Genomic DNA, 27,701 nt, shown 5'->3' with positions numbered 1-27,701 from the left:
TACAGTGCAAATGTTTAATTTTGAACCTATAAAACTAATTTAGCAAAAGTCAATGTTTTCTTTCAAGTCCACATCCTTGTTCTTGCCTTGATTGATGGAAAAATATCTTCATAAAACCCAGATTCCAATTAGGTAAACTCTGTTAGCACCTGGCGAAAAAATTCACCTAAATGTGAATAAATGTATGTAGTGGCTCTAGTGCATCGGCAATAGTGGCGGGTTCCATACACAAAAAAACAAAAATCAATTCTTACAACTAATCTGTAGGGGCAACAATACAACTTTAGAAACCTGATGTTAAAGCCTCTCACATGTAAGTGCGTCTTCAAATTCATGGACATCCAAGTGTTCACTGAGTGGCAGGTTCACAGCATTCTGAGCAGGATGCTGGAGCCAGTGTTTGTAGAATTTTATACACTGATTGGCTTTTCCCTGTTGTACCAAATATTATGGCAAACACCCGGGGCCAGTGTTGAACATAAATCACGAGTCTGTAACACATATCTTTTTTAGGATTAATTAATTTTGTACAGAGGGCTGCCCAGTAACGCAGTGAGTAGCACTACTCCCTTGCAAAAAGAAGACCCCAGGTTCGATTCTCGGCCTGGGGTCTTTCTGCATGGAGTTTGCATGTCCTCCCTGTGCATGCATGGGTTTTCTCCAGGTGCTCTGGCTTCCTCCCACAATCCAAAATCATGAGTATTAGGTTTAGTGGCTTCTCTAAATTCTGCTTATGTGTGAGTGTGTGCATGAATGGTTGTTTGTCCTGTTTGTCTCTTTGTTGCCCTGCGATGGACTGGCTACCTGTCCTGGGTGTACCCTGCCTCTCGCCCGTAGACAGCTGGCACCAGCACCCCTTGTGACCCCACTTGGGATAAGCGTGACGGAAAATGGATGGATAGATTGATGGATGCACGGATGGTATTTTGTAAACTATCTGTTAAATAAACTACTAAACTAAACAACACCAAACTTCAAGTAGAAATAGGAAATGGTTGTTTCCCACATTTTCAAAGATTTACATTAATACATATCCACTTCTGTGTGTGTGTATAAAAATATTTAATTTCCACCCCTGACTTTGAAACAGATCAGACAGCGCCTTCTGCTTTCTTTCTGCTTCTGCTTACTTCACCCGTATCCAAACCCTGTAAAGGTGCAGAGCCGGTTGAAGAGCAGCTATGCCTTATTTACTACATTCAGCCTGATAATAGATACCGGTAATTATCCTAGTGGATTGTTTCATATATGAAAAAGAAACATATCCGCTCACAATAAAACAAATTCTATTTGTATTTTTATTATTTAAATTTGATTGTATTTATTTTTGTTTGGTTAGGTTAATGCCACAGCTCCAGTCATCAGTGGGTCCATGGATATGCAACAGCATCCATGTAGAGGAGACAGAGACTGAGTGAATTAGAGCTTTGTGGAACTAAGATTCTCAAAAAAAATGGGATATTTTATCCAAACGGTGTCTTTTGGGTTGAGTTCAGGTTCCTAAGGAGACCAGAAAACTTCTTCCTCCACTCAGGCTCACTCATTCATCTCCTTATAAAACTTTTTCTGGGAGCTGGTGCAGTTATAGAGACAGGAAGGGGCCATTTCCAAACTGTTCCATCAGACAGGTGCATAAATTGTCCAAAATGCTAAAGTAGAGTTCCTTTATGCTATAGGACCATCAAAACCACCACCTACCCCCTAAATCTTAACATTTTACATAATCAGGTCACTCAATTCTTTCTCCAAGTACTAAACCCAGGCATCATTTGTCTCTCCAATGCTCATGTCTTCACTACTCCAGAGTCCAGTGGTGGCATGCCTTATACCACTGCATTCAACACTTTACACCTTACTTTGTTTACTGTGGCTTGGATAAAGCTGCCAGCTATGGAAACTGTCTCTTCATGCTGCTATTGAACTAATGTGAGGACCGCATGAGGTTTAGAGGTGTGCATCAACTGACTGCAGAAAGCAGCAGTGATCTCTGCACACTATTGCCCCTCAGCATATGCTGTGTCATTTCTAGTCTCCTAATCTTTTTTTCTGTCTCAGTTGCTGTCATTTCCAATCACTCATCCACTTCATTGCAATACCACTAGTGGTTTACTGTGGAGTATTTAGTATCATAGAAATGCCATGACTGGACTTGATGCACACTTCTTCTACAATGGTTCTGAAATTCTTTTTGAATATCTGGATCATGGATGACATTAAGAAAATATATAATCAACTCTTCCTGCAACGAGTCGTCATTGATAACTTGTAAATAAGACAAAACGATCATGGATTTTACGATTAAGGCTTATTTTAGAACCTTGGCTAAAATTGCTAAAACAACAGTTTGCATTAGTTGAACACCTCCCTCGTATTCTTCACTCGGTGAGATGTCCCATGCTATACCCGATTGGTAAAAAAAATTGTTAAATGAATAAACAATAAAGCTATTTGGTTGACTTCGTCCAAACTCTTCTTGTCTTTCCTGGTCCTATCTTTAGTCCTTATCACACTGTGTGTCTTTCTCCTTCTAAAGCTGTTCCAATAATGTTTGGCACTGCGGATAAACACAGGCACTTACAGTGCCCCCAATGCTAGATAAGCAATGTTTGCACATCTGGTGTATATGGTATGTGAGAGAAAAGTTCACAAAGTTCATGCTAAGAGTGGATCAAGTCCATGTAAGATCATCATTCATGAAGTATTTAAAACTATCTTATTAATGAACCTGCTAATATTCTATACATAAACGTAATTTATCAAAGTGGTTTTCTGTTTCTGTATGTTAAAGCTTAGACATCATTACACACCTTTTTATTGCCTTCCGGTTTTACCCCTGATTTGCATCAACTTCCTTGTCACCTTTCAGGCTGCTTGACTCGCTGAAATGTTGACTCTGACTCTCATCATGGTCTATTTACTCTCCCCTACATTTACACCAAAAACCTACAGAAAAGGACTCATAGTTTTATGCCATTGATGGCACCTGATGATAAAACTGGTTTTACGTATAGTTATGGATTCTCTAACCTTTAGAGTACTCTAATGGTAAATCCAACTGGGAAAAAGGTGTTAAAATTAGAGGCTAATAATTTAAGAGCAAAATATTAGGTAGCTGCTAGAATATGTTAGTCTAGAAATGTTTGTCATTTCTGCATTGTTGTTTATGACCAGAATAAAGGACCGAACTGATCATTAAGATTGATTTCACGCTGAATTAGACATTAATTCTTGAGATTGAGTTTAAATTTCTTTTCCGCTGAAAAAAAACAACTAAAGTTTTTTCAGAGGGCTAATTAAACAGGCTAATATATTTCAGATCATTTTATATTTACATGATTATTTCCATGAAAAGTCTCAGATGACAGGAGTTGCACTTCCTTTTTGCCTCATGTTAACTCCCAGTAGTGATGACTTTGTATTAGTTTCATTTTATAGGAAAAAGGATTTTTTTCATCCATCCCAATTTAGACATGAGGTTTCATCACTCAAGTAGAAAACCTTTGGGACCTGATCTGTGTTTCATTTATGGCTGCAACTAACTATTAATATAACATAGTACGATTAATCTGTTGATAATTTTTTTGATTAATTGTTTAGTAATCGGATAGCTAGTTATCCAAAGTTAGTTGCTCTGTCAGCTAAAGGCATTTTCTACAGTCTCTTTAATCCAGTTAACGATTAATCAATTACTAAATTAGTTGACGATTATTTCAATAATCGATTAATCATGATTTATCCGATTAATTATTCAGCCCTAGTTTCATTACTAATAGAGAACATTTATCACTCCTGTATTTTTAGTACTTCAACCAGTTTCAAAGTGGAGTCATATGTAGCCGTTTACTGTGTGCTTCTTTTCTTTAGCATTTTACAGTTTTTCTTTTCTTTTTTTTTTTTTTAGATCTGTCAGAGAAATATTAAAATAGATAACCATATGCAGTTTTCTCTCTCAAATAAATTTACTTTTTAAATCTTTGTATCCATCGTTATTTCCCCCCTCCTAATTTGGAGTCAGTAGTGTTTTCATATAAATCATATTCCATGTTACTGGAGCTGATCTTGCCTTTGTACAGTTTCCTCCAAGACTTTTCCTTTCACTCAACTTTTATGATATACTTAGGTATATGCAGCTCCCAGTAAAAGGAAAGTCATCATATCATATTTAATATGTTTTATTTTCATGAAGTTAAATCCTTGATCAGAATTAAAGGAAAGGAACACTTAAAATATATTTGCTGTGTGTTTTACATGATATTATATATATATTTTTTTTAAATAAACACATCTTACTAATATTTTTATATTCAAGACATACCTTTACATCCTTAGAATATAAATATGGAAATTATGCAGACCTTTGGGAGTCTAAACAGTTGTCAACATTAGCCTTTACTGTGTCGGGGCATCTGTTTTTTCTGTATGTGTAATTGCCCAGCAGAGGAGGCTGTGCATTCTTTATGGTTGAAGTGGAGCATGTCCTGATTTTCTTTTAACAGCCTTCAGATTAAGTGTAAACCTTCGAAGTACTTGTGGGAGTGGACTTTGTTGCAGGTCACTGCCTATCTCTCTCGGGATATGCAGCATGTCACCCCCCCTTGTCCTCCTCTGCCTCTTTTTAGATCCAGTCATACCCATAGGGAGATGGGCTGCAGGCAAGCAGAAAGGTTTTATGTAGCAGCAAACACCATAAACAGTTTAACGCTTACTGAACACATCTCTGGGCCTCTGCAGTTTGCTGGCTACATAGGCTATCTAGACCAAGTGATGTCACAGGAGCAGTGGATTTAAGCAGGTTTTAGTTTGACGCTAATCCCCTTGTGGCGAGCGCAGTAAATGAGAGGACAGTCCCTGCCAATGGCATGCATCGGTCCCCGCTGGATTAGTACATCTCCACCCCTCCTCCAGTCTGTTGTCATGGTCCAGCATGTGTTTTTACCCCAATTTCTTAACCTCAGTCTTAGTGTGGGATGCCCAGCTCAAGCATGATCCTAGCAGAATGGAGTAGAGCTTCGCTCTAAAGGTGTGTTATTTCTCTGCCTGTATGTCAGCGTGTGTGTTCTGTTTCTGTCTTCATCATGTTGTATGTCTCTCCCCGTGGATTTCTAATGTTTCCAGGACTGAATTATTTAGACAGGCTGGCAGCAGGGAGCTACATGATAGCTTAGACTTAAGAGTAAGGGGAGGGAGGGGGTGTACAGCTGCAGATCAGGTAAGAAGGTACCTCCTGCTTCACCTGTTCCTCTCTCCTACGCTCTTCTCCCATATGATTGGGGGTCAGTGTAACTGGAGAGTCGAAACCCAATACTTGGCTCTATTTACTGCTTTTGTAGCTATACTCATTATTGTCTTTACTGATGCCTGACTCGAGCGAACAGTCGCATTTTGGTGGCTCTCTGGGCCAGCAGGTTGCTGCCTGGAGCGAGGGACAGAACGACAGGGCTGAGAGCCGCTGCTTGTACTGTGGTACTGTCCCAGAGCGGAGAGACTCTCTCCTGCTTGGGGGTAGAGACAGCACAGCTGGTTTTCTTCATCAGCTAGACCTGGCTGGGAAACGGGATCAAGGCCTGCGTGAACAACAGCTCCTGAGGAAGAGTCCTGTCCCTGATCTTTGTAGTAACCTCTACCTTAGACGAGCCATGGCAGGCCGGGCCTCTGTACAAGCTCAGGATTACTACCTGGCTGACACTTCCTTATCTGGTCAACCACCTGAAGAATCTGGGTTTTACAGGGATAACCAGCACTCGCTCACCAGATCAGCCTCGCATTATGGAGGGGGGAGGCCTGCGTGGGATCAAGGACAGGCAAGGGCCACACCTTCTGTACTGGCTTCTACTTCTGGACCTACATCCGTGCCTCCTCCTCCTCTTCCTCCTCCCCCACCACCTCCTCCCCCTCCTCTTCATGAGCTGAGCCGTTTGTATCGGGAAGCTTTGGGATCTAAGGTGATCCCAGACGTCCAGCGTATTGGTGGCAGCTCTTTTACTCCGGCTGCTATCTACGGGGTCCAGCCCCCTCTTCCCATTTATGCTACCGAGCTGCCATCTGTTCCACATCAGGTTTATAATAGCATCACCAGCTTACCTGTGGAATCTCGTCATCCAGCTGCATCAGTTTCAGTAGTGGACCCAGCATCTCAAGCAATGGACGGAGCTCTCCCTCGGCCTTATGGAGCTGTAGCCTCCCAGAGGCTGCCTTATGACCCAAATTATGACCCAACGGCAGCCATGATGGCTGCCACAGCTGGGATGCCTTCCAGCCTGCCGACAGTACATCCAAGCTCTACAGACCCCAAGAAGATGGTAGATCCTACCTTTTTGGCTTTCCTACGAGCTGAAGGCTTGGCTGAAAGCACCATCACTCTGCTGCTGCAGCATGGCTTCGATTCCACTTCCACTCTGACGATGATGGAGGATCATGATATCCGGTCTGTGGCCCCAAACTTGGCCCAGGCCCGTGTTTTGTCCCGTGTGGTAATGGGATGTAAGACAGGCAATGCTGCAACGCGTACCCGGTCAAACAGCTTCAGCCATCGCAATGACCTCTATATGCAGCAGCAGGGGTTGACGATGGATCCCAGTCTGATGCAGCAACCCCCTACCACCATTCAGACTGTATCCCCAAGGATGGGAGAGTTTCTTGGCCGCAGACCAAGCAGTGCTCCCTCTCAGCATCTTCTTGAGACGACCACCTACCCTGGGGCAAGACCAGTGGCAACTGGAGCTTTCCCAGTTAGCCCTGGAGGATACAACAATGTAGGACCTCAGGGAAGACCCCTCTCTATGTACAATGCTCACACTGGCCTCAGCATGTCCGCTCTTGGGCAGCAACCCCAACCAACACCAGGCACTCCTGGAATGGCACCCAAAACCTTCTCCGGCTCTTACTCCCCCATGGAGCTGATGAAGAGAGCCCCAAACCTTCCCCCGGCTTCTCCTGTTGCGGCAGCAAGTCCCCTCCACAGCCCACAGCTTCTCCGAAAAGGGATCAGTGCAGCTCCCGAGAGCACCATTGTTCCTTCTACTTCTAACACTACTCTCCAAGGGCAAAACAGCAGTAACAACAAGCTGGTCGGACGTCGCACCGGTCCCCCTGTTATAGTCTCAACTATGACCACCGCGCAAGACACAAGTAATGTCAATCCTTCCTTTTTCTTTCCATATTTTCTAAACCTTTAGGCCTAATATCCACATCAATATCCTTTTCTTGATAATCATATCCATCCTATGATTCTGCTGTGCATAGATAAGTCTTTGGAATGCAAAACTGAAATTACCCTGCTATTGTTTTTGAAAGGAAGAAAAGCATGTTAAGATGTCTCTGACAAGTTAAGCTGCTTTGCCCTGAGAGGTTTCTTTTTACAAATTATGCAACTATTTATTCATGTATTGCACCAGAGTTGTGTCATTTGCCAGAGGGAGCTGTGTCTCATCCCCAAGTTGAAACATTTCAAAGAAAGCAGTTTTCATTTTTTTATTCGTTTGCTTGTTTTTAATTAGGTTGCTGGTCAAATGGTCCGTGCTTTTGTGGTTGTTTTACCGGATTGTTAGGAGAATTATTCTGCCTATTTGGAGAGTACTCTTAAAATAAATTAATAAATAAAAATACTAGGCTAAAACGGGTGTCCTTCAAATGTTCTTCTGCACTTAAGGCATATGAAGCAGGTGTGAAAAAAATACACAGCTTGTTTTTAGTATGCAAACAGAATTGCTGTCATTCTATTTTACGTCGTACTCTCACCTAATCTGGAGCTTAACAACCACAAATCCAATTACTCTAATTGGATATATGTTTGTGTGGACTATTATAGGTAACTGTTTTTTTGTAGCTTCAGCTCTGTTTCTGTAGTACAACACAACCCAAAGATTTTTATCTCTATTTTTTAAGGACTGAATTCAAAGCCTTACTTTATAAAGAAAATATTTACCCTTATTCTGTTTCTTTATAACTTCCTTTATGGCCCTGTTTTTATTATACACATTTTTCACTTTATAGGAACAAAACATAGTACTGCAACAAGAAAAAAGTCTGATTTTAGATGTTTTTTGTTGTATATCTACAGTTTTTAGCATGTTGCCAAGCAGTAGGAAGGTCTTGCTAACCTATGGTTTAATCCTGCACATGCATCTTTGTTTGTACTGCATGTCTGTGTTGCCCCATTATGCATTGGTAATCTAAGGTGTATCCTACCTGTCACCAATTGAGTGCTGCAGGTAGGGACCAACTAACTCAATTATCACAATTAAATATAGTCCATGGAAATGAGATAAAACAGATATGGGGGAAGTCAAAGTTGGAAATGAACCCCTACTCCAGGGGCTATATGTATTGCTCCCCCTACAGGTTTGGTGGGAGACAGTTTAGTAGATATCAGCGGATATATATGTACGTTTCCAGTTTTTTCAATAAAATTTAGTGGCCGTGGATTATGGTGAGGTGCACTCTATAGTCCGAAAAATACAGTAATTAGCAAATCTTGATCTAAACATTTCCATTTACACCTATTTAAAGGAAATGTGTCAGACAGGACTATCTGAATGCATAGAGTGCATTCAGAACATTTTAAAAACACTCGTTATTTTCACTCTCCTCATTATTAACCCTATGTTGTTGTTTTATCAGCTCTTAGTCAAACGTGGTGTGGGTTTTGTCAAACCCTTTATCGTCGCCTTACTTGAAGTACCCCAGTACTGTAGTCCACTTCACTCTTTTATCCACTGGTTGTTTAAAAGTTACTTCTTAAAAGGAGCTGATCATGTTGAGAGAAAATTAACTCTTGCACAGTAATTTTGAGAGATTTTTTTCTTTTAATAAACATTTTTATTTCAACAGCTTATTAAAGCGAGTGTCAATGATTCCCTTCATACGAGACTTAATATGGCCTTTAAAAATCATTGACTATAAACAGCAGTTACAGCAGCCATTGAGAAATTCTGTCATGTTTTATGGCTTCATGGCCATGAAAGCATTTACTACTAGAGTTTCATATTACTTTTAAAGGTCACAAAAGTGAGCTTTTATTCAAGCAGTCTTTTCCTTGTGCTCTATTGAATTGATTTTTAATAATCTCACACTAAATGCTTTAGAAGTGTTTTGAGACTGTTTATGTTTTACACAAATGAACTTTGTATTTTAGAACCATAATTTGGGTGGTTTGTTTCATCCTTAAATATTAAAAATCTATTTCTGACAAAACATTTTTCCCCTGTTACTTGAAGCTGGTTGTTCTGTTTTTAGCCCTTGAGCACCACATCTAGCCCCCCTCATGATCAGTGTGTGGTCTAATGAACTTGTTACAGAGCAGCGACTTTTATGTAGTGACCTCTCTTCATGCGTTGTCAAAGAACTAAGAGGCAGGAGGAATGGAGGAGGATCTGTGGGGGTGGCAGGTCCATCACTCTGAGCTTTGTGAAAAACATTCACATATCAAGGGTCGCCACTACCCGCAGCATTCTTATCACAGCTGGCATCATTTGCATGTGGCTGGAAATTTTGTTCCTGTTCCAAATTCATCTGATAACCGGCAGCTCCAGCTGCTGATCAGAAATCCTATTCCTTAATTGCTTGCTGCTAGGCAACTAAGATTTCAATGGTAATCCAGGATGGCTAATATTAATGTTTAGGGAGAGAAAATGTGGAGAGATGCATGCTGTTTTTCACTTTTTTCATGTGCAACCTTTTTTTGCAGTCAAGGATAAAGCGAAAATAATAAGATCCTTCAAAGTGCTTTGTGATACATTCTGTTTAATCGCTTTACCCGCTTCTTGTGTGCCATACATGTAGAAATTACTCTTGATTTTAAAGTAAAGATCCACAAGCTCTGTGAAGGGACTCTTTTATTGCATAGGATGGTTTGTGGTCTTGAAAGATGCAGGTGGAATGCAATGAATTTCATTATTATTGATAAGTACATTCATTTCAATGAAAATGTTACATAGATATAGATTTATTATCTACAGAGAGATATAGATTTAGAGATTTCTCCCTTTTAATTGTGATGACTGTGGCTCACAGCTAATTAAAGCCAACATTCAGTTTCTCTAAAATTTTTTTTTTTTTACAGAATTAGCCTGGTGTGCATTTTATGTGCAATGCATTAAAATGCCTTGTATGCACCCTTAAAAATTTGTGGTAGATTTCCTTGCCTGCATTGCTGTATCTTTATGGTTTGAGATTGAAGCGAACAGACTATACCTCATATGAGGTGAAGGAAGCCTAGATTGCCGTACAGCCCTTAGCTCACCTGCATTGTTTGTGCTATTATCTCTAGTCTTCATCTAGACACCATCCTCCTTAGATTAGATGAGTTTTTTGATACAAAAAACTAAGCGATAAAGTGATAATTGAAATGGGTATTAGTATGTAAAATGACCCATGGAGTTCCCCTTTATTTACTGATGGACAACTGCTTTTAATGTGGACTTGTTAACACTTTCCACAAATCATTACTGATGACGGCAAGTTCTTGGATATCTTCTTTCTGCACTATTTCTCTGGAACTTGTTTTTCCAAAAGAAATGAAACACAGGATTTGGACCACTTTCCTACTTAGTCTTAAGTAAAAGGTTTCAGTCAATGTCTCTGATTTAGTAGAGGCTTAACACAAGGAATACATATGCTGTAGCCCACGTCCTGAATGCATCTGTGTATGGTGGTTCTTGAAAACTCTTGAGCTGGCTCTCTATCACGATTTCTTTACTTTATAGACTGACCTTCTAGCATTTGTGTCAACCTTTCATTAAAAACACAGATACAAAACTTTGGGAATGAAAAGCTTATTGAGCAATAAGCGTTTATAGTCGTTGTTTCCTTTTTATTGAAAGGATCAGCTTAAAGGTCTCGAAGCAATCAAAGGATATGTTTTTCACGTTTTTATAGCTTAGACTGCCATAATACACCGTACCTTACATATGATGGTAGATTTTTCTATGTATTTAAAGATTTCATAACCGGTATTAAAAGGTTTAGCGGTGTCTCCTTGTATTAAGGTGCTGGCATCTAGTTTTGTCCTTTGAACTAATAGAGAAAAAAAACTTATGGCAACAAGTAACAGACATGAAAAATGCTGTATCTCAGTCTGCTGCTGAAAAGTAACAGACTGAGATATAGGATTCCTGTTTGTATTCAATGAATAAACTAAATAAGTTTTTAGTTTTAAATTGCACATTAAGTGGGAGGGCCTATGTCTGTCCTCCACTGCACACTGTATTGGTTGGCTAAAGCCATAAGCAGAGCTAATTGTGGCTTTAAGCTGGGGAGTCTAGCTTAGATGCAACAGTTCTCTTCCACCTAATACAGGGAGAGTGCATTGCAGCCCCAAGATTGGCCATGGAGTTGTCCGTCAGTGGCATCCCACAGAGCAGCACAGGTGGGTAAACCTTGGCTTCTTCTGCATCACGTGAAGCAAGTTAGCTCCCCCCTCCCCCTAGAAGAAGTGATTGGCTTGCAGGCTTTTACGGTGCATGTGTGTGTATGCTTAGTAGATTAGAAAAAGGTAGATGCAGTGCACGTGGTTTTCCCTGTGGGGATAATCTGTGGAACATCCTCAGATGTGCTTTTTTGGGCTTGAGAATTAGAAGGCGTCATAGGGACACTGGAGTTTGTGGGCAGGGCTTTATGGGCGGAACATTTCACTTGGATCACTGCTTTCTGTGTTGTTCTATGTTTTACTATCTTGAGACTAAAAGCTCGAAATCAGTTTTTCTGGTTGGAGACCTTTGATGTAGCTGACAGGGTTGCTATCTCCAATCACAGGGTGAATTTGGAGCTGCTTCTAGGTGTCTGAATGTATTTTTTATTTTTATATTTTTTTTACACAGCCTCATCTCAAAAGAAATGCATTTTTTTATTATATCACAGAGGCTTCACTCTTTCGATCATCAAGTTTTCACCAGTAGCAGTTTTACCTTTTATGGTTTGAATCCACAGTCAACATTCCTGTGTTTTGTGATGCTACCACCTCTGACCTTCGTGCAAAAGTGCAGAGGGAAGAGAAAATAGATTGCATATATTTCTAGATCACTTGTAAATACGACCCAATTAGTTTTGAAAGCTTTGCTGTGGCTCTGTGTCAATGCAGGCTGCAGATGGCCCCCCTTCCAAAGAAGGAAGTGTCCATTGTCATCACGGGATGTGACAGCAGGACACAGGGATAAATATGTTTTTGAAATTTTTTTGAAAGATTAAACAATTGATTATCAGTTTTTATTGTTTTAAACTTAAGGTAATTGTTTTTTTTAACCTTAAAACCATGCAACTAGGCACAAATTACACCATATTGTCGATATTTTCAGTCTACAGACCTTTTTTCATATGTCCCTCAGACCCTACTAAATGTTACTTGAGCTATTATGTGCTATCTGTTCCACCATCTCCTCTCAAGTTTTGTGTCCCAGAAGGAATGCAACCTTAAAAAAAAACACCTCTCCCACTCCAGCAGGATCTCTGTAAACTAAGCTATAGAAAAGTGTCGTCGAGTGGCCCGTCCGTTCCTTTCCCTCCCCCATCTGCTTCTTGTCTTGATATTTCCAAACCATCGGTTGCGTTCACAGAGGGGATTAATGGTTTCTGAAGGGAATGGCGCTTTCAAGCGAATGGGGAACAGCTGGTCTTCCCTCTGCCTGGCAGCTCCAGTGTTTTGAGTGTGATTTTGTTTTTGTGTGTGCGATGTGTAACATCTGACCTTTGCACACTGTCAGAGTTGTTACTCCTGTTCTTTAGAACCCTTTTAAGGTCACTGCTTCTCACTGACTTCCTGCTTTTAAATGCAATGCTGATTTCTTCATGTGTACAAACTCTCCCTATTTAGTGTAAATCCATTTACATAACACCAAATCAGATGTCAAACGATAGTACTTGAGTAGAGAGGTTTTAAAAGCAACGGTTTAATCACTTCAGACTTAGATTTCTGTGCTACTTTGGCTTGAAAGAGGCATATATTTCTTGAAGGAGCTGAATTAGGGGCTTTAAATTTCATAAAAGACCAACTCAAAGTCATGCATAACTGTGAAGCAGAGCCAACTTTTACTGGAAAGCTACACCTGCAGGTTTCTACCTGCTTTTTACTTTAAATGGTTCATTCTTTTCCGTTTTTTTTTTTTTTTTTTGCAAAATACCTTAAAGCTGGGTCAGAGAGGAAGTAGAACTTCTTCTTGGTGTTATTTTCAAGTTTTCAGCTAATCTAGTAGATTAAACTTCCTTTACTGGGCTATTTTAATACACACTTTGATCTAAACAGTATCAGCTTACCTAAAGCTGGATTTTTATTGTCAGGAAAGGTCTGCACCCACTCAGCATGATGCGGCCACCACCATGTTTCACTGTGTGGATGCAATATTAGTTCCCCCTACAGAAATAGTTTTGCATGCAGGACATAAAGTAAAAAGCTCCTTCTTCCACGTGTCACTTAAACAAAATGAAAACCATTAAACATGTTTTTGTTTTTACAGCTTGTAGATCGCTTTGTCTTGTCTGATTTTTGTGCTCGCCTCTTTCTTTGTTTTTGTTTACATGTCAGCTGCAGTTTGAGTCCGTTCTGCATTTTAGAAAAAAAACAGCCTGTCTTTCATCCTGTCTTTCCAATTACGTGTCGCCGATCGTGGCGCAGGTTGCACCTTTCTCGGCAGCAGCCGTGGAAAGGATCGGTTTTGTGCTCGCTGAACAGCAACAGCTGCATCCACTTAAACAGACAACTACCTCTGCACACCTCCTCCTTCTTCTTCTTTTTTTTTTTTCTATGCATGTGTGTGATCTCTCTCCCCCTCCACCTCCCTCACTGAGCAGTGGGCAGGTCACCCTGAATTATTCATCAGTGAGAAATGAAAAAGCTCATGGATATTGAATATCCTTTCTGAAGTGGTGGCCAACATTGTGTGTGCTTTTTTTTTTTCTTTCTTCCTCTGTTTTTTTTTTTTTTTTTTTCCCCTTTTTTTTTTTTTTTTTTTTTACCTCCAGCTGAATTGAGTAAAGGGTAGCCGATCTCATTGGCAGGGTATTTCAAAGGTTAACCAATTGCTTTACCTTGTGCACATATTTACTTATTTCATGGTCCCTGGCTAGCGAGGTGGGGGTAGGGAGTCGCTGTGGAAAGAGAGGGCATGAAGAGTAAAACAGAGCAAGATGAATAGAAGAGGAAGAATATATTTTTCTCTCAGAGGAACTTTCCCTTTTTTCTTTTTTTACCGCTTTTTTTAAGTGTTGCCCCTCCTCTCCTTTCCTGGAACAAGCCTGCTTTGGCCGTTTGTGGCCATCCTCATCGACCAGTTGTCCTTCATTTCCTATTGTACATCAGCCTGGTCTTTAGCCCTCTGGTTTGATCTGTGGCTTGTGCCGTAAATCAATTCTACAGTCTCCCCTCAATTCAACTTAGCTGCCAAAAAACACAACAGAGCTTCTCAGAACATCTCCCATGCGAGAAGGTTTTAAAACAGGCAGCAAGGATTAGTGGGAAAAGTCTCTTAAGTTTCAGCTCCCTCGCTCTTTTTCTGTCTTCTATTCTCCTAAATGCAGAAGACATTATACACCCTTATTTGTCCAGTTTTAACTTGGATCAGAGTCTTTGTTTTTTTTAATGAGCTAACTGGATAATAATTACCAGACGCGTTTAGACTGCTTTCTTTGTGCTGGAGATTACTGGTTTACGACTAGCTTTCAGTTCATTTCAACCCTCACTTAAATTGTGTCCCCAATTGGTGCTTCGCCCCAAACTACTAGCATTTCTTACTCACGCACAAAACAACCTCAACAACTGTTTTACTTTTTATTTCTTAAACGGATACATTTAAGGATTAATCATCCATATATTATTACAGTACATGCTTGCATTTCAGTTCGTTTTCATGATTATGGTTTACAGTTCAGAGTAACCCACAAAAAAGTCTCTTTTAAGATTGAATAAAAAATGTATTTTTTAGTGTAATGTTACAGACATGGATTAGTGTGGTTTACACAGTTGATAGGCAGCTCTCTCCATAAGAATGGTAAGCCACAAACAGTCAGTTCCAGATCGGGTCTCTAAAGGTATCACGGAAAGTTAAGGGGAAGGAAAATGTAGGATTGTGAGGCGAACCCTGTTTGAGAGTTTGGGTATAGATTCTCAAGGTGTGGACTTTGGCTGAAGTCAGTGTTTCAAGGACCGACACAGAGACAACCTGGGCTGCACCGCTCACACCTTATGGCAATTTCTTTATCCAAATAACTCCATTAATTCTAAAAAAATAAAACAGAAAACATCCAGAGCACAAACTGCAGCTAAAGACTAGGGGTGTCCTGATGAAACATTTTTATTTGCAATATGATACCAGTATTCCAGCACTGAGTTTTGACCGATACCAATATTGACCAGATACAATATTGGCATTAATTATACACACTTTTATTACTTAGTTTATAGTGTTAAATGATAGAAATAGGATCAAGTGATGTTTCTCAAACAGAGAACAATCATTAACAACTCCAGGTATAAGAACAACTGGTGCATATCTTATTAACCCAAGCCTTATATAAACTTAATTGAAAATTGTATAGAAGGGACGCATTTCTATGAGCCTTCGAATATCTGAGAATTTAAAGGCAGGCCAATTTATTCAGATTTTTTTTAATTATTTTTGTCTGATATTGAATCGATTTCTGATATCAACCTCACTGCTGGAAGCCACCATTTCTGCAAAATATTTAACAAGCTGTGGAAGTGCAACATTTATTTATTTTTACTAAAGGGAGACATTTTGGATTTTAATGAACTTTTCAGCTCTTTCTGACAATAATATTGAAGACTTCACTTCTATAAGAAAACAAAACACCTAAATGAAGCCAATCTTTTTACAGTTGTTATGTCTTATATGTGTACCGCGGGAAAATGAAAAATAACAAAGAAAATAATATTCCAAACCTCAAGAGGCATATCCTTTGTTTTCTGCTTTGCATGTTGGTTTGGCTCATACAGAAGGACTTAATGCTTTACTGTCCATTAATAAATCGAGAACCACACAGAACTGACCCTGCATGGCTCTCATATGCCATTATGTTACTACCATGCTTCCTCTCGGTCATTACAGTCCATTTTACTTCAATACCAGTTCCTACCTCAGCACCGACAATTACCCAGGAATCCTTTTAAGAGTATTCCCAGGCTGTACAAAGACCAAATGTTCCTGCAGGAAGCAGTCAGGGCTTTAAGTGGCCAACCTTTTTCCAAAACCTATTTTTAACCAAGGCATAATGACTGACAAATTGGAGAAAGCAATTTGATTTTCCCTATAAAAAAGAGAGAAGCAAGTCAATCTCTTAGACTTCCAGGAAACATTTTTGTCAAGCCAATTTGTTTGAGAACATCATGTTACCTTCAGGTTACCAACTTTAAGTGGTGTTGGGTCTCTGGAGCTGATGTCATTCGTGTGCAGCATCAGGTGACGGGTTTAGTGTTCACTCTGTAGCCTCCAATAGGTTTCTGCGTATTTTAGTTTTTATGGGAAGTGCAAAACAACATTTGGCACAGTGGAGGGATGGGGATGAGCAGGTGGGCAGTATATGGTGATAATAGTGGCTGCAGCTCTTTAGCAAAGCAAACTTTTATAGGAGTAATATTATCTGAGGGCTGTCTCCTAGCTGACAGGACCCCCCTCACCCTGGAGTTTTTATCGTAATGGAGCACAGCTGGGCTGCGGCTTGGATGGGTTAATAGCCATGTCGCAGCTTTTCAAGGGGGGGATTGGAGGCGCTATGTGCGAGCATGGCTTTTATTTACTCGTGCACGCTCGAGTGGCATCCAGCAGCCACACTGAGGAGGGTGGAACTTTGTGCTTCTCTCTTGCCCTCTCTGGCTGCCAGGCCAGATGGCTCCTGTCGCTGCAAGAAGAGGAGGAGCGATGGAAGGAAAAGAGGGAATGGGGGGAGGCTTTGAGTTGTCCTTAACGGAGCCGGAGTGGCCTGTCCCCAGGACCGCTACATCTGGAGACCACCTGCAGCTGGCTGGAACTGCTTCCTACCTCCTCACTTAGTTTCCCCATGCTTATTTCTCAATCCCAGATGGGGTTAGGGGGGTAGTTGGAGTGGTGGTGGTGGCAGGGATGTGTTTAGCCAGGCTCTGTGCCCATATTACTACAACTTTCTCTCTGCTTCGGGTGGAGGAGGTGCAGAAAAAAGCAGTGATGTCGACATAACAGCATAGCAAAATATCATTTTATTTTATGACTGCAGTATCCTCTGAGAGGTGAGGGTTTTTGTATTTGCTATATTTCTTACTTCGTTTTTTTTCCCTCCCTTTTATTCCTCCCCAAGTAAAAAGGCAGAGAGAGAATGTTCGTTTTTCTTTCCCTCCACTCTTACTACAACTGATCCAGAGGCCACAGGGGGGCTGTTCCTGCCTGGAAGATAAAGCCTGCCTGCCCTCCTTGGCTACCCCCAAATAAAATATGCTCATTTGCATTCCCATGCTGTAATTTATCCCTCCTGTTGTTCTCTTCTCTTTTCCTTTTTTTTTTGCTATCTCCATCCTTCATCCCTGCTTCTTTTCAGACCTTTTTCTTGCGGTTCCGTGGGGATCAAGGCGTAAGGGATGGATGTTGGAAGAATTAGAGAAAACAAAAGCAAGGAGGCAACGGGCAATGTTTACTTAGGGTCTGTTATCTGGACAGCTGCTTGGGGGGTGGGGAGATATACTCCCCTCAGGCATGTATGTGTTGACATACATGCCTGAGGGGTGGCATTTTGACATTTCCCCTGCCTACATGAGCAGGTGAATAAACCTGAGCGTGTTAATTAAATATTTGATACAGGAAAACTTACAATGCATCATATGACACGACTTGCAGAGATGCAACAATCAGACTTTTTCTGGCTGATACCAATTTATGATTTACTTCGGTGCCTGACCTGCCAGTTCTTTTTTTTTCAAGGGATTATAACATGAAAGAGGAAAACTCAGCTTGGGGCCTAGTGGTTTTGAATCCAATAGAGCATAAAGGAATCACAAGATTATACCAGTTTATGCAACAAAGCATTTATCTGACCTTGATGGGAGTTTTATCAAACTCATAAAATTGCATCAAGCTATAAGCTGTGGATATATGTGTTTATGGATTTAAAAAAAAAATTACAATTCAAAGCACTTTTAAGGAAATCTAACATTGACATTCTGCAGAGCATCAAGGTTAAACTCACAAGTTAATGTTACATGTGTAGACATTGAAGTAATGCTGCTGTTTTGTTCATGAGAGATTCTCTAATTCATCTATTTATGTTTCATCCTGCACTTTGTTTATGCATCGAGCAGAACGTCCATCTTTCCAGCTAAATGTATGCATGCTCCATGTTAAAAGTCTTTTAAACCTCAGGTATAGTGGAGGATTTTCGGAAATTTTTGAAAAGACCCGCCTTCTCCACTTTAACAAAAAATACGCATGCACAACCCTGTACCCACTGCTGAGGGGAACGCCCATTAAACACGTGTGAGAGCATGCACAAGCCCATTTTTCCGCGTGCACACTCTGTTTAAAAGATGCTGTTTGCATCACTCGTACAAGCTTAATTTCCAAAAGAAGATTTGCAATTTTTCCAGTAAGTAAGACTCGCCACTGGTAAGTGAAAATGGGGACGAGCACATAGGATGGACTTACATAAACATTAGGGATGCACGATATTGGGATTTTGGCCGATATCCGATATGCCGATATTTTAAAACTCATGTAGCCGATAACCGATATCGATACCGATGTTAAAAAATTTTGTGAATTTTCGGGGGATTTTGTAGCATAACGATGAAATATAGCAATATTTCATTAGTAAAAGAGGTTGATATGGCAATATATCAGCATATGAAGATATTGTGATATTTTACTGTATCAATATTTTTTCCCTCGTCTTTAGACATTTTTAAGTCTGTATAAAAGAAGTTTTTGAGGAAGAAGAAGTAGTATTTTTTTTTTTAGACTTTAGAAACTCAGAAGCTGATCAAATATCGGGTTAAATATCAGTGTGGTGGCCGATGTCCGATACAGGCCAATACCGATAGGGGGCCGATTATATTGTGCTTCCCTAGTAAACATATCACCAGATGATTGACAATAAGAAGGATCACTTATTTTGATGATCCACCTGGAAAAAGAACAACCTCTACTATACCTTTAAATATCTGCTTTCATTCATGGATAAAAAAAAAGTCTGAGTGGGTATGAATTCATATATTCATTTTCTCTAGCACAGACACAATGACAGCCTGGCTAAGTGATGGTGCTTCATTACTTTCCTTCAGTAAAGATGTCTTCTAAACTAGAGGTGCTCGATATTGCCTTTTTTGCCGATATTCGATATGCCAAAATTTGACATACTGAATTTTTGATTCCAATATAAGCCAATACCGATATAAACATATTTCACATCATACCAGTCACAAAATTTAAGCATAACCTACATTTACTGTGATGCCCCACTACACACTGTGTATTCCCCAAATGATTGCCATTGTATAGGATAAAAACAGCATTTCAACTTCAGGAAAATGCTAACTTCGACATTTATTTTCAATGCTGTCTCAAACATCATTTTGGAATATGCTCTTCCTGAGTTTAACCTGACAAATAATATTCAAACAAGAGATAAATCTCTTTTCTTCACAAATAGGAAAAAAGTGTACCTCACCAGTACAGCTGTATTGCACAGAATTGAATGTAAACACAAATGAAGTCCAGTGTAGGATCGCTGTTGAAGGACGAAGTCTTGGTTCCCCCACGAATGACAAGGAACTCACATTCGTTGCAAACCGCAAACTTCAAGTCATCATTTGAAACTTTAAAAAAGTCACACACCGCAGACATTTTTCGTTACAAACAGTTTAGCTTCGCTGCTACACAGTTTGCCGTCTGGCACGGTTCAGGGAGCATCGCGTGCTGGCAAGAGCGCTCGCTTCAACATATTTCGCAAAATCTAGGCGTTATATTATCAGCTTTTAATTATCCGGGGGAAACCCGATAAGGATATTGACAGATATCACATAATTATGCTAATATCGGCTGATAACATCGGAGGTTTTGTGTCGAAAACACTACAGGAGCAAAATAACTTAGAAGCATCAAATACCGTTTTGCTCATACACAAATGGGATCATTTTCTTTGAGCCCTTCTATAGGTCATATGAATACACGTTCCCTTGTATTTTATCAAGCAAAATCCAGACAAAGTTGTACCATGTTATAAGTCTTCTACATTACTTTTGTGTGTCCTAATGAAATTAACTAGGATTAGAGTGACAGTTGTTATGGGAAGGCTTTCTTTAAAATCTGAGTTTACCAGGAATCCAATATGAACGTTAGAGGACCGGAACTATTTAATTTCCTTCAGACTGGAAAGAAAAAGTAACATATTTTAGAAACATAGGAATGGAAGGAAAATAAATACAGAAGAGCTTCATTTGACAACATTACAGGGAAATCCTCTGTGGTAAACCTGATGTGAGGTTATCCTCCCCCCGACCCAGTCATGCAGCTAAAGCGAAGCCCTGAACCTCCAGTGGGATTCCCTGAACTCAGGCTTGGTCCCCAAGCAGCACGTTGGCTCGCTCAACCTCCTTAATTTCCTAAAAATTCCTTTAAGAGCTTTAGGGGGCTTTAACTGGCCTCTGCATACACCTCTCACCAGCCAAGTTCTTACACTTACACTTGGAGGAAAAGGCCACATACAGTATAATTAGGCTGCTTTATAAAGAGGGATTGCTTTCTGTGTTAAATCCACACAGGAGACATGGGCCAATTGTGGGGTCTTCTACAGCTTGACTGCTGCTTCTGATGTTTTACTGTGCCAAGGGTCAGGGCTTAAAGAAGGCATCCAGCTGGAGGGATCTTACAGGCTGAGTAATATAGCTAATAAGCAAAAAGCAAACTGAAGTTTGTTGGCACAGCACTTTTTTTCTTATATGAACTTCATTTGTGAATGGAACAACTCTAAGATGTAATTGCGAAGAAAAATGGCGGCTTGCATTCAATGTCAATGTATAGGACCTTTTGCTGTGGTTACAGCTGCAAAGTTGTTGGGTTAAATCTTAACCAGCTTTGCTCATGTGGAAAATGTGTGTGTTTTTTTTCTATGTAAAATTGCTACAAGTCTCTCAATATCTTATAGCTCTAGCTATATGTTTGAATTTAATTATTTCAGTTTAATTGTTTTACTTATTTGAATTAATATAACTGTTGAATTCAATTTCCTTAAATCCCCAAACAGGGTTTGCAGGGTTTTTTTTCCTGCCCCATCCTAAAAGTTTTTTCTTCCAAAATGTCCCTTTATTTGTCTTTATCCTTATAACCAACCAATCTTAACCAATGACTCTGATCTTTCTTGCTTGAGAAAGACATTCACGCAGCATGTTTCATGATAGGAATGATCTCATCTTAGCAGAGCAGCTTTTTTCCTATTTGATGTATCCCCTACAGTTTGTCTGGCAAAATGCAAACAGTGTTTTTCTTAGGCTTTTTTTACTCAACCATTATTATCTATACTCTTTATCTATACTGCTTTTTTATTTTGTAGAAAGTGTGGTTTCTGATTGTCTTATAATAATAATGATAACAACAACAATAATGATAATAATTGAATTTTATTGATCTCATATTGGAGAGATTTACTTCTGCATTTAACCCATCCCTTTGGGCTGCCATGATGGGGCGACCGGGGAGCAGTGTTGGGTTAAGGGTCTTTTGCTCATCCCTGTGGTTTGATGCTACTACTGCCGTGTATTACAGTAGAAATAATGCACTAATGGTAGTGTTCAGGGAGGATTAGTAGGATGTGTTAGGCAGGAATCTTTAAGATTAAGGTATTGTTTTATAGTGTCACCCTACTTCTGGATAGGGCAGGGTAGTTAATTGCAAAATGTAACAAAATTTAACAAAACACAATTTTCATATTGCAGATGCACTCAATTTTGGCCACGTTACATTTAACATTTCTGACTCCAACCCTTTAGGTGGCAGTAATGCACCTATAGTGTGTTCGGGAAGAGAGAGTTGCAGCAAACATTAAAATATGTGCATGCGAGTAGAAGTCAGCACTCAACCATGCAAATGTGATCCGAAATATGTGCAAACTTTTAAAAGAAAAAATAAATGGGAATTGGATGCATTTCAATGCATTTGAACAAATTAACCAAGGGAGGCAAAGTGTAATCTTGTCACACATTGATGTTACACTTAAATGTAATAAACTGGAAGAAGAGAAAGCAAGTTAGCATGGACCAACGATCGGTGATGGACCAAGGTGTTAATGAACTTATTGAAATTAAGCAAATTGTATGTACTTTACCAATGTCAGCTAGATTTAGCAATTAACTTGGGGTGCTAATGCTTGTATTTTGGATAACAGCAGGAGAAACGGCTGCTTAGAAAATAAAAATAAAAATCCAAAACTACCTCAAGTGAGTGTAAAAACTTTTTGGAAAAATGTAATAAGTTTATTCAATTTTTTTTGTTTCCAACTCTTTTGAAACTTTACTTCAAAATGCTCATACAAAAACAAAGTGGATGCTTACACCTCTAGTAACAGTAAAGTCCTGCAACAATTAGACTGAACAAACATGTTTCGAGTTATTAAAAACAAGAAAACCCAATGCTGGTGGTAACTGCAAAGTAATATCAAAATAAAATGACAATATTAATCATTTAAAGTTCTCTAACAAACCTATGAGGTTTCCACTGAACAACCATGTTTACACAGAGGCAGAGTTTCAGTGTCTTATAGAACATCATATGACAATATTTTAATTGCAATCTTCGTGCATGCAAGTTAAAATGCTAAACAAATATATAACTCCCTGTCCCACCACTAGTGGGCAGTACGTTATTTGAAGCTCAACAAAATATACACCAGTGTAGAAGTAAAAAAATAAATAAATAAATTCAAGACTACTACTCTTTTTGTTTGTTTCTTTGTTTTTTGTTTTTTGTTATCCTTGTCGACATCCGTCTGGCTGTGTGCGTTAATTTCTACTAATTGCAGTTATACTGTGTATGTGGCTTACATAGTATGTGTATCTTCCCACTGGTACAGTACATTCAGTTTTTCCTATGTACACGGCTATGCAGATGGTGATGCTTTCAATCTTCTACTCTGCAACTGGTTTTTCAATTGTGCTATTGTCATTTCAAGCATGCACCTTTTTGATACAGTAGAACAGCAACATGGACAACCGAATATTGCATCCCGATGAGATTTTTTTTTTCCTGATAGTGGTTGCATAATCTCTCTTGTGGAATCTATGCGACATTGAAACAGATGTGAAGTCGGTCCCGGTTTAAACTCTGATCCGGCTGCCTTTTGTTCATAGACACACTTGTTTGTTTGCAGGGAGGTTTCCTGCTGTGTCAGTCTGTTCTCATTAGTGTTTTGTCGCCCTCTCCAAACATGTAACAATGTTTTTTTTTTTTTTATTATTATTAACAGTTGGACTCAAACGTTTTTAAACCCATCAAGGTCAACATTTTAAAGCCTGAAGAAAAAGGAGGAAATAAGAAAATAGATCCTCCTATCTAACTTATTTTACATTTTCTGATTCATAAAAAGGGTTACACTGAATTTTAATCCTTTAAAGCCTAAAGAAGTGAAACTACAAAGAAATGTACGTAGAGCTACTACTTTCAACCTTGGCCTGACAGTTAACTCAACAGTTTCACACGGTCATCAAATCCTTTTTTTTATTTTTTTTTATCTAGCTATGTTTACATGCTCAGGATTAAAAGATAAGAAAAATGTATTATAATAGTTTTTTTTTTTCATTGGGGGTGTTTGAAAGCTATATTCTTTTTTACATCTTCTCTGCTGCACCCACATTTAAAGCTATTTCTTTCTCCATATGCGCACATAAGAAATGAGTGAATTCCCCTAATTTCAGCTTAGCAAACTGAAATGATCTTTAGAGAAAGCTTTCACTCAAAAACAAAAAAATTATCAAATTAAAGTGTTAATGTGGCCCTAATTATTTGGAATAAAACGACTGTGTCATATAGACATGCCTGCTAAAATAATCTAACATTAACTTGTCATTTAAAGCAATACATAATATTGATGCAGGGTGCACATGCGCACTCAGGTCAGCCTGTCTCATTCAGAATAATGTGATCTTGACAAGCGTTTAGTTGCATGCCGATCAGATTGGAAACTGGATAAAATCTCCTCTTTGTTGAATCAGATTGTGGTCTGATCCTGCTGATAATTTAGATTCCTTATAACCATGTAAGGATAACATGCACTTATTTTAGAGAAACATGGAAAATTAGTTCAGTCCATTATCTAACAACTTTAGCTACTCATGTCGATATGCGGTGGCAGTTTTTGTTTTGGGCTGTATGAGCTTTTGCCCAGAGCGTCATTGGAAGGGAGAGGTTGATAACAAATGTAACGCATCTGTCAGTTGTACCTTCGACAAGTTATAGATGATTCCCCGAATTTATGGTAATTGGGAGGCGTCAGAAGAAGAGCGGTTTATACAAAAACAATTCTTCCGATTAACTGGGATTATGAACTAATTAAGTGATTAAATATTCATTAACTGGAGTTTACAGTCTCAAAATATGCTTTTTGCTGAAAGAACAACCCACTCAGAACAGTAATAAATCTGTACAAGCGATATATGCATTTTGCTTAAAATAAAAAACCTCCAAAGCTCCTCAAATTGTTTATTTTTAGCTTTACTTTTTTTAAATTCTGTAAAAATTCCCTTTTTATCACTTTTTGTTATCTAATTATTAATTGGTTAATAGAAAAATAATAAACTGATATATAAATGACCTAAATGATCATTACTCATGGTCCTGAAATTTATTTGATTTTGATTTGTCCTTTGTGGTTTCTGTTTTAGGCTTTATCGATCAAAGCAGTATAATATTTTTCTTTACCCAAGTTAAGGACAAGATATGAATCGCTTTATGTTTTTTTTTAAAATCCTGATTCCTATACAGATTATATTGAGATCAGTCTACTGATCCAACATTTGTGCTGCGAATTCTTTTTTTGACGATTCTTTAGGCTGATATTGCTTTTTCTTCCCCCATTAACATAATAAAAATGATCTTCAATATAAATCACAATAGGTATTTATTAACAAATCAAATAAAACATCTTAACAATGGATAGTATGGAGGTAATGGCAAGGCATGCTACTTATATTATCTAAAGGCATGACTGCTGAATGCATTAATGAATCGGTGGGCATATGCACACATCAGCTGATACTCAGTTGGATATTAGTTACTGCATGCTGCGTCTGCTGCTTCAGATGCATCACAACACAGTAGTGTTACATTCAATGCATTTAAATCAATTGCATTACTCCTAGTTTATTAATGTACTGTATATCTTCTGTGATTCTAGTTAAAAAAAAAAAGATTAACAAATTTGAAGAAGTTTGGGAAATCAAAGCACTTTAGCTAACATTTACAGCTAAGCTTAAAACACACTGATATAATTGTCCAGTACTGTCTTTTATCTTTTAATCGATTTTTATCTCAAAGACATCGTTCTCCTTCTTTTTGATTTTTCTTTTGTGTCCCAAAAAGCTGTTTTTTTGTTTTTTTTTTGCCTCTTTATCTTTAGCTCCTTGTCTTCTGAAGACAAAACGATCCAAATTTTTTTTATTTTTCCAGCTTTTATGTCATTACACTGTCACACGTACAGGCCAATGAAATTAACTCTCTGCATTTAGTGGGCTGCCTTTGCACAGCTCCCGGGAAAAAGTTTGGGGTTGAGGGTCTTGATCAGTCCGTGGGAGCGGGGCTCGAACTCAAAACCTCTGGATTCAAAGCGCAATCCCCCAACCACTAGGCCACCACTCTCCTGTTTTAATGAAAATTATTTCAGAACGAAAGTGATGGAAGATAAGTAGAAATATTTCACAGAATCAGAGTTTTCTTCTGCAGCCATTTTAGTGCTTAAACCTAAAGCCGGGCACGCTTTGTACAATATTTTCAATCTTTGCACGCAGCTACAACTCAAACTGTACAAAGAGACTGCAGGTTTTAAAAGTTCCCTGATCACTCTACTGGTTCTTACGCTGTGTGGCCTGATGCTCTGATTCATTCTACCTGCTCACACTGCACGTCCAAAAAAACCACTTGTCGGACTGAGCGCCGAGAGATGGCGCTGGTCAAACTCTTCAATCTGGAAGAAGAAGAAGAATTCCTTGTTCGCATATGCACAATGCACGAGATTCTGGTAAATCAGCTCGTAGCTCTGCTTCAACAGCAGGATTTGCTCATGAACCCTTTATGAGGGCCGATTGAATTTCAAACATGTTTGATATGTTTCGGGAGGTGAGAGGCTGAACACCCCTCATTACCCCCTGTAAACTACACAACTCCGGATGCACAGTGAGGCTTAAAAACTCGGCTTGATTGAAAAAATTCTCACACGACTGAAGAATCTGCTCTAAAAGGGCAAGTTATACAGTTTATGCCCGCCTTAAATCCTACAGAAAACCCATGAGATGAGATGATGAGAAGAGTGAACAAGCAAGTATGTAAGATGTAAGACTCAGATATCGTATGGTCAAAGATCCTTCTCAATGCTCCAGTGTTGTCAAATGACAGAACAGGTTGTAAAAAGTAAGGGATTAGATAGGGACTGTCATTTCCCAGCCTGCGAAACTTTATCCTGTATTTATTTGATGTAGAAGTAAAATTTTACTCATTGGATGTTAAGCTGCTGCATATAAAGGTTGATTTTAGCTATGGCTAATTTGTTATTAAATAAAATAACTCTTAATCAGAAGGGCCTACTCCCAGCACTCCTTCACTCCATCCTCTCTTACCTCTCCTTTTATTCCTGATGTATTCCCAACCTCCCAGAGTGATATAGTGTCTGTTGGGATGTGATCCATCTCTATCATGTTCCATATTAACATATCTCTGTCAGTCACCCCCCCATCATCATCCCCTCCGCTGCTCTTTCTCTCATGTTATTGAAGACAGAAAGATCAGAGGGGCAGCCATATCCCCACACTCCATCAAGGGTGTATGCATGCGTGTGTGTGTGTGTGTGTGTCTGTGTGTGTGTGTGTGTGTGTGTGTGTGTGTGTGTGTGTGTGTGTGTTGGTCCTGCTGGCTGGCAGGAAGTTGCAGGCTTTGATGGTCACGCTCCTCAGATGTGTCGTTTCTGCAGACGGTTTTCTGGAGTGACACGCCAGGTCTCAGCTTGTTTGGTTTGTGCTGCTAAGATCAGACACACAAACACACACACACACACTCACACAAAATATTATATGACATTATTTCATGCAGGTGACGGTTTTCACCAGGATGGACACATCCAGCCGTCCTGTGGACACACTGTGCCAGGGTGGTTCTACCTGTTCACTTTTCTGTCACTAATAATTGCTTTTGACGGCAGACTTTTTGTACGTTGGTCACGCTTGTCATGCAGCCGATGCGGTGAGTTTTTTTTTTTTTGCTGTGCCCCGAACTTGCTGGAGAGTGGCAGGGAGGCTCCGCTTGCTTTGTTTTTCCAACCAAGCCGCTCCTCCTGCCGGCCATTCGGCTCAATGTTTTGTCAGCTTCCTCTCTCCTGGGAGCAAACTGTGAGCTTGTCACTTTTTCCTCTGATGACTTCCTTTAAATGTGTATGTACATTTAAATCTTCATTTAAAGCAAAAAAAAAAAGACATGGATCAAACAAGAAACAGACTTAAAAAACATCAAATGTGATTGATGCATGGACGTAAAGTTGGGGGG

The 27,701-nt window shown here is 39.4% G+C and overlaps 1 protein-coding gene across 1 annotated transcript; it reads left to right on the top strand.

Moving 5' to 3' along the window:
• The first annotated feature begins 5,354 nt into the window (after positions 1 to 5,354).
• LOC107085535 lies at positions 5,355 to 16,994 on the top strand. The gene is made up of 2 exons (XM_015375897.1): positions 5,355 to 7,128; positions 16,825 to 16,994. The coding sequence occupies exons 1-2, from the start codon at positions 5,355 to 5,357 to the stop codon at positions 16,992 to 16,994; spliced, it is 1,944 nt and encodes a 647-aa protein (XP_015231383.1).
• The last annotated feature ends 10,707 nt before the right edge of the window (positions 16,995 to 27,701 follow it).

Source organism: Cyprinodon variegatus, unplaced genomic scaffold (assembly GCF_000732505.1).
Source record: "Cyprinodon variegatus isolate N-32 unplaced genomic scaffold, C_variegatus-1.0 Scaffold127, whole genome shotgun sequence".
Taxonomy (NCBI): domain Eukaryota; kingdom Metazoa; phylum Chordata; class Actinopteri; order Cyprinodontiformes; family Cyprinodontidae; genus Cyprinodon; species Cyprinodon variegatus.
Note: the sequence above shows the minus strand (reverse complement) of the source record. Positions and strands in the feature narration are given on the sequence as shown.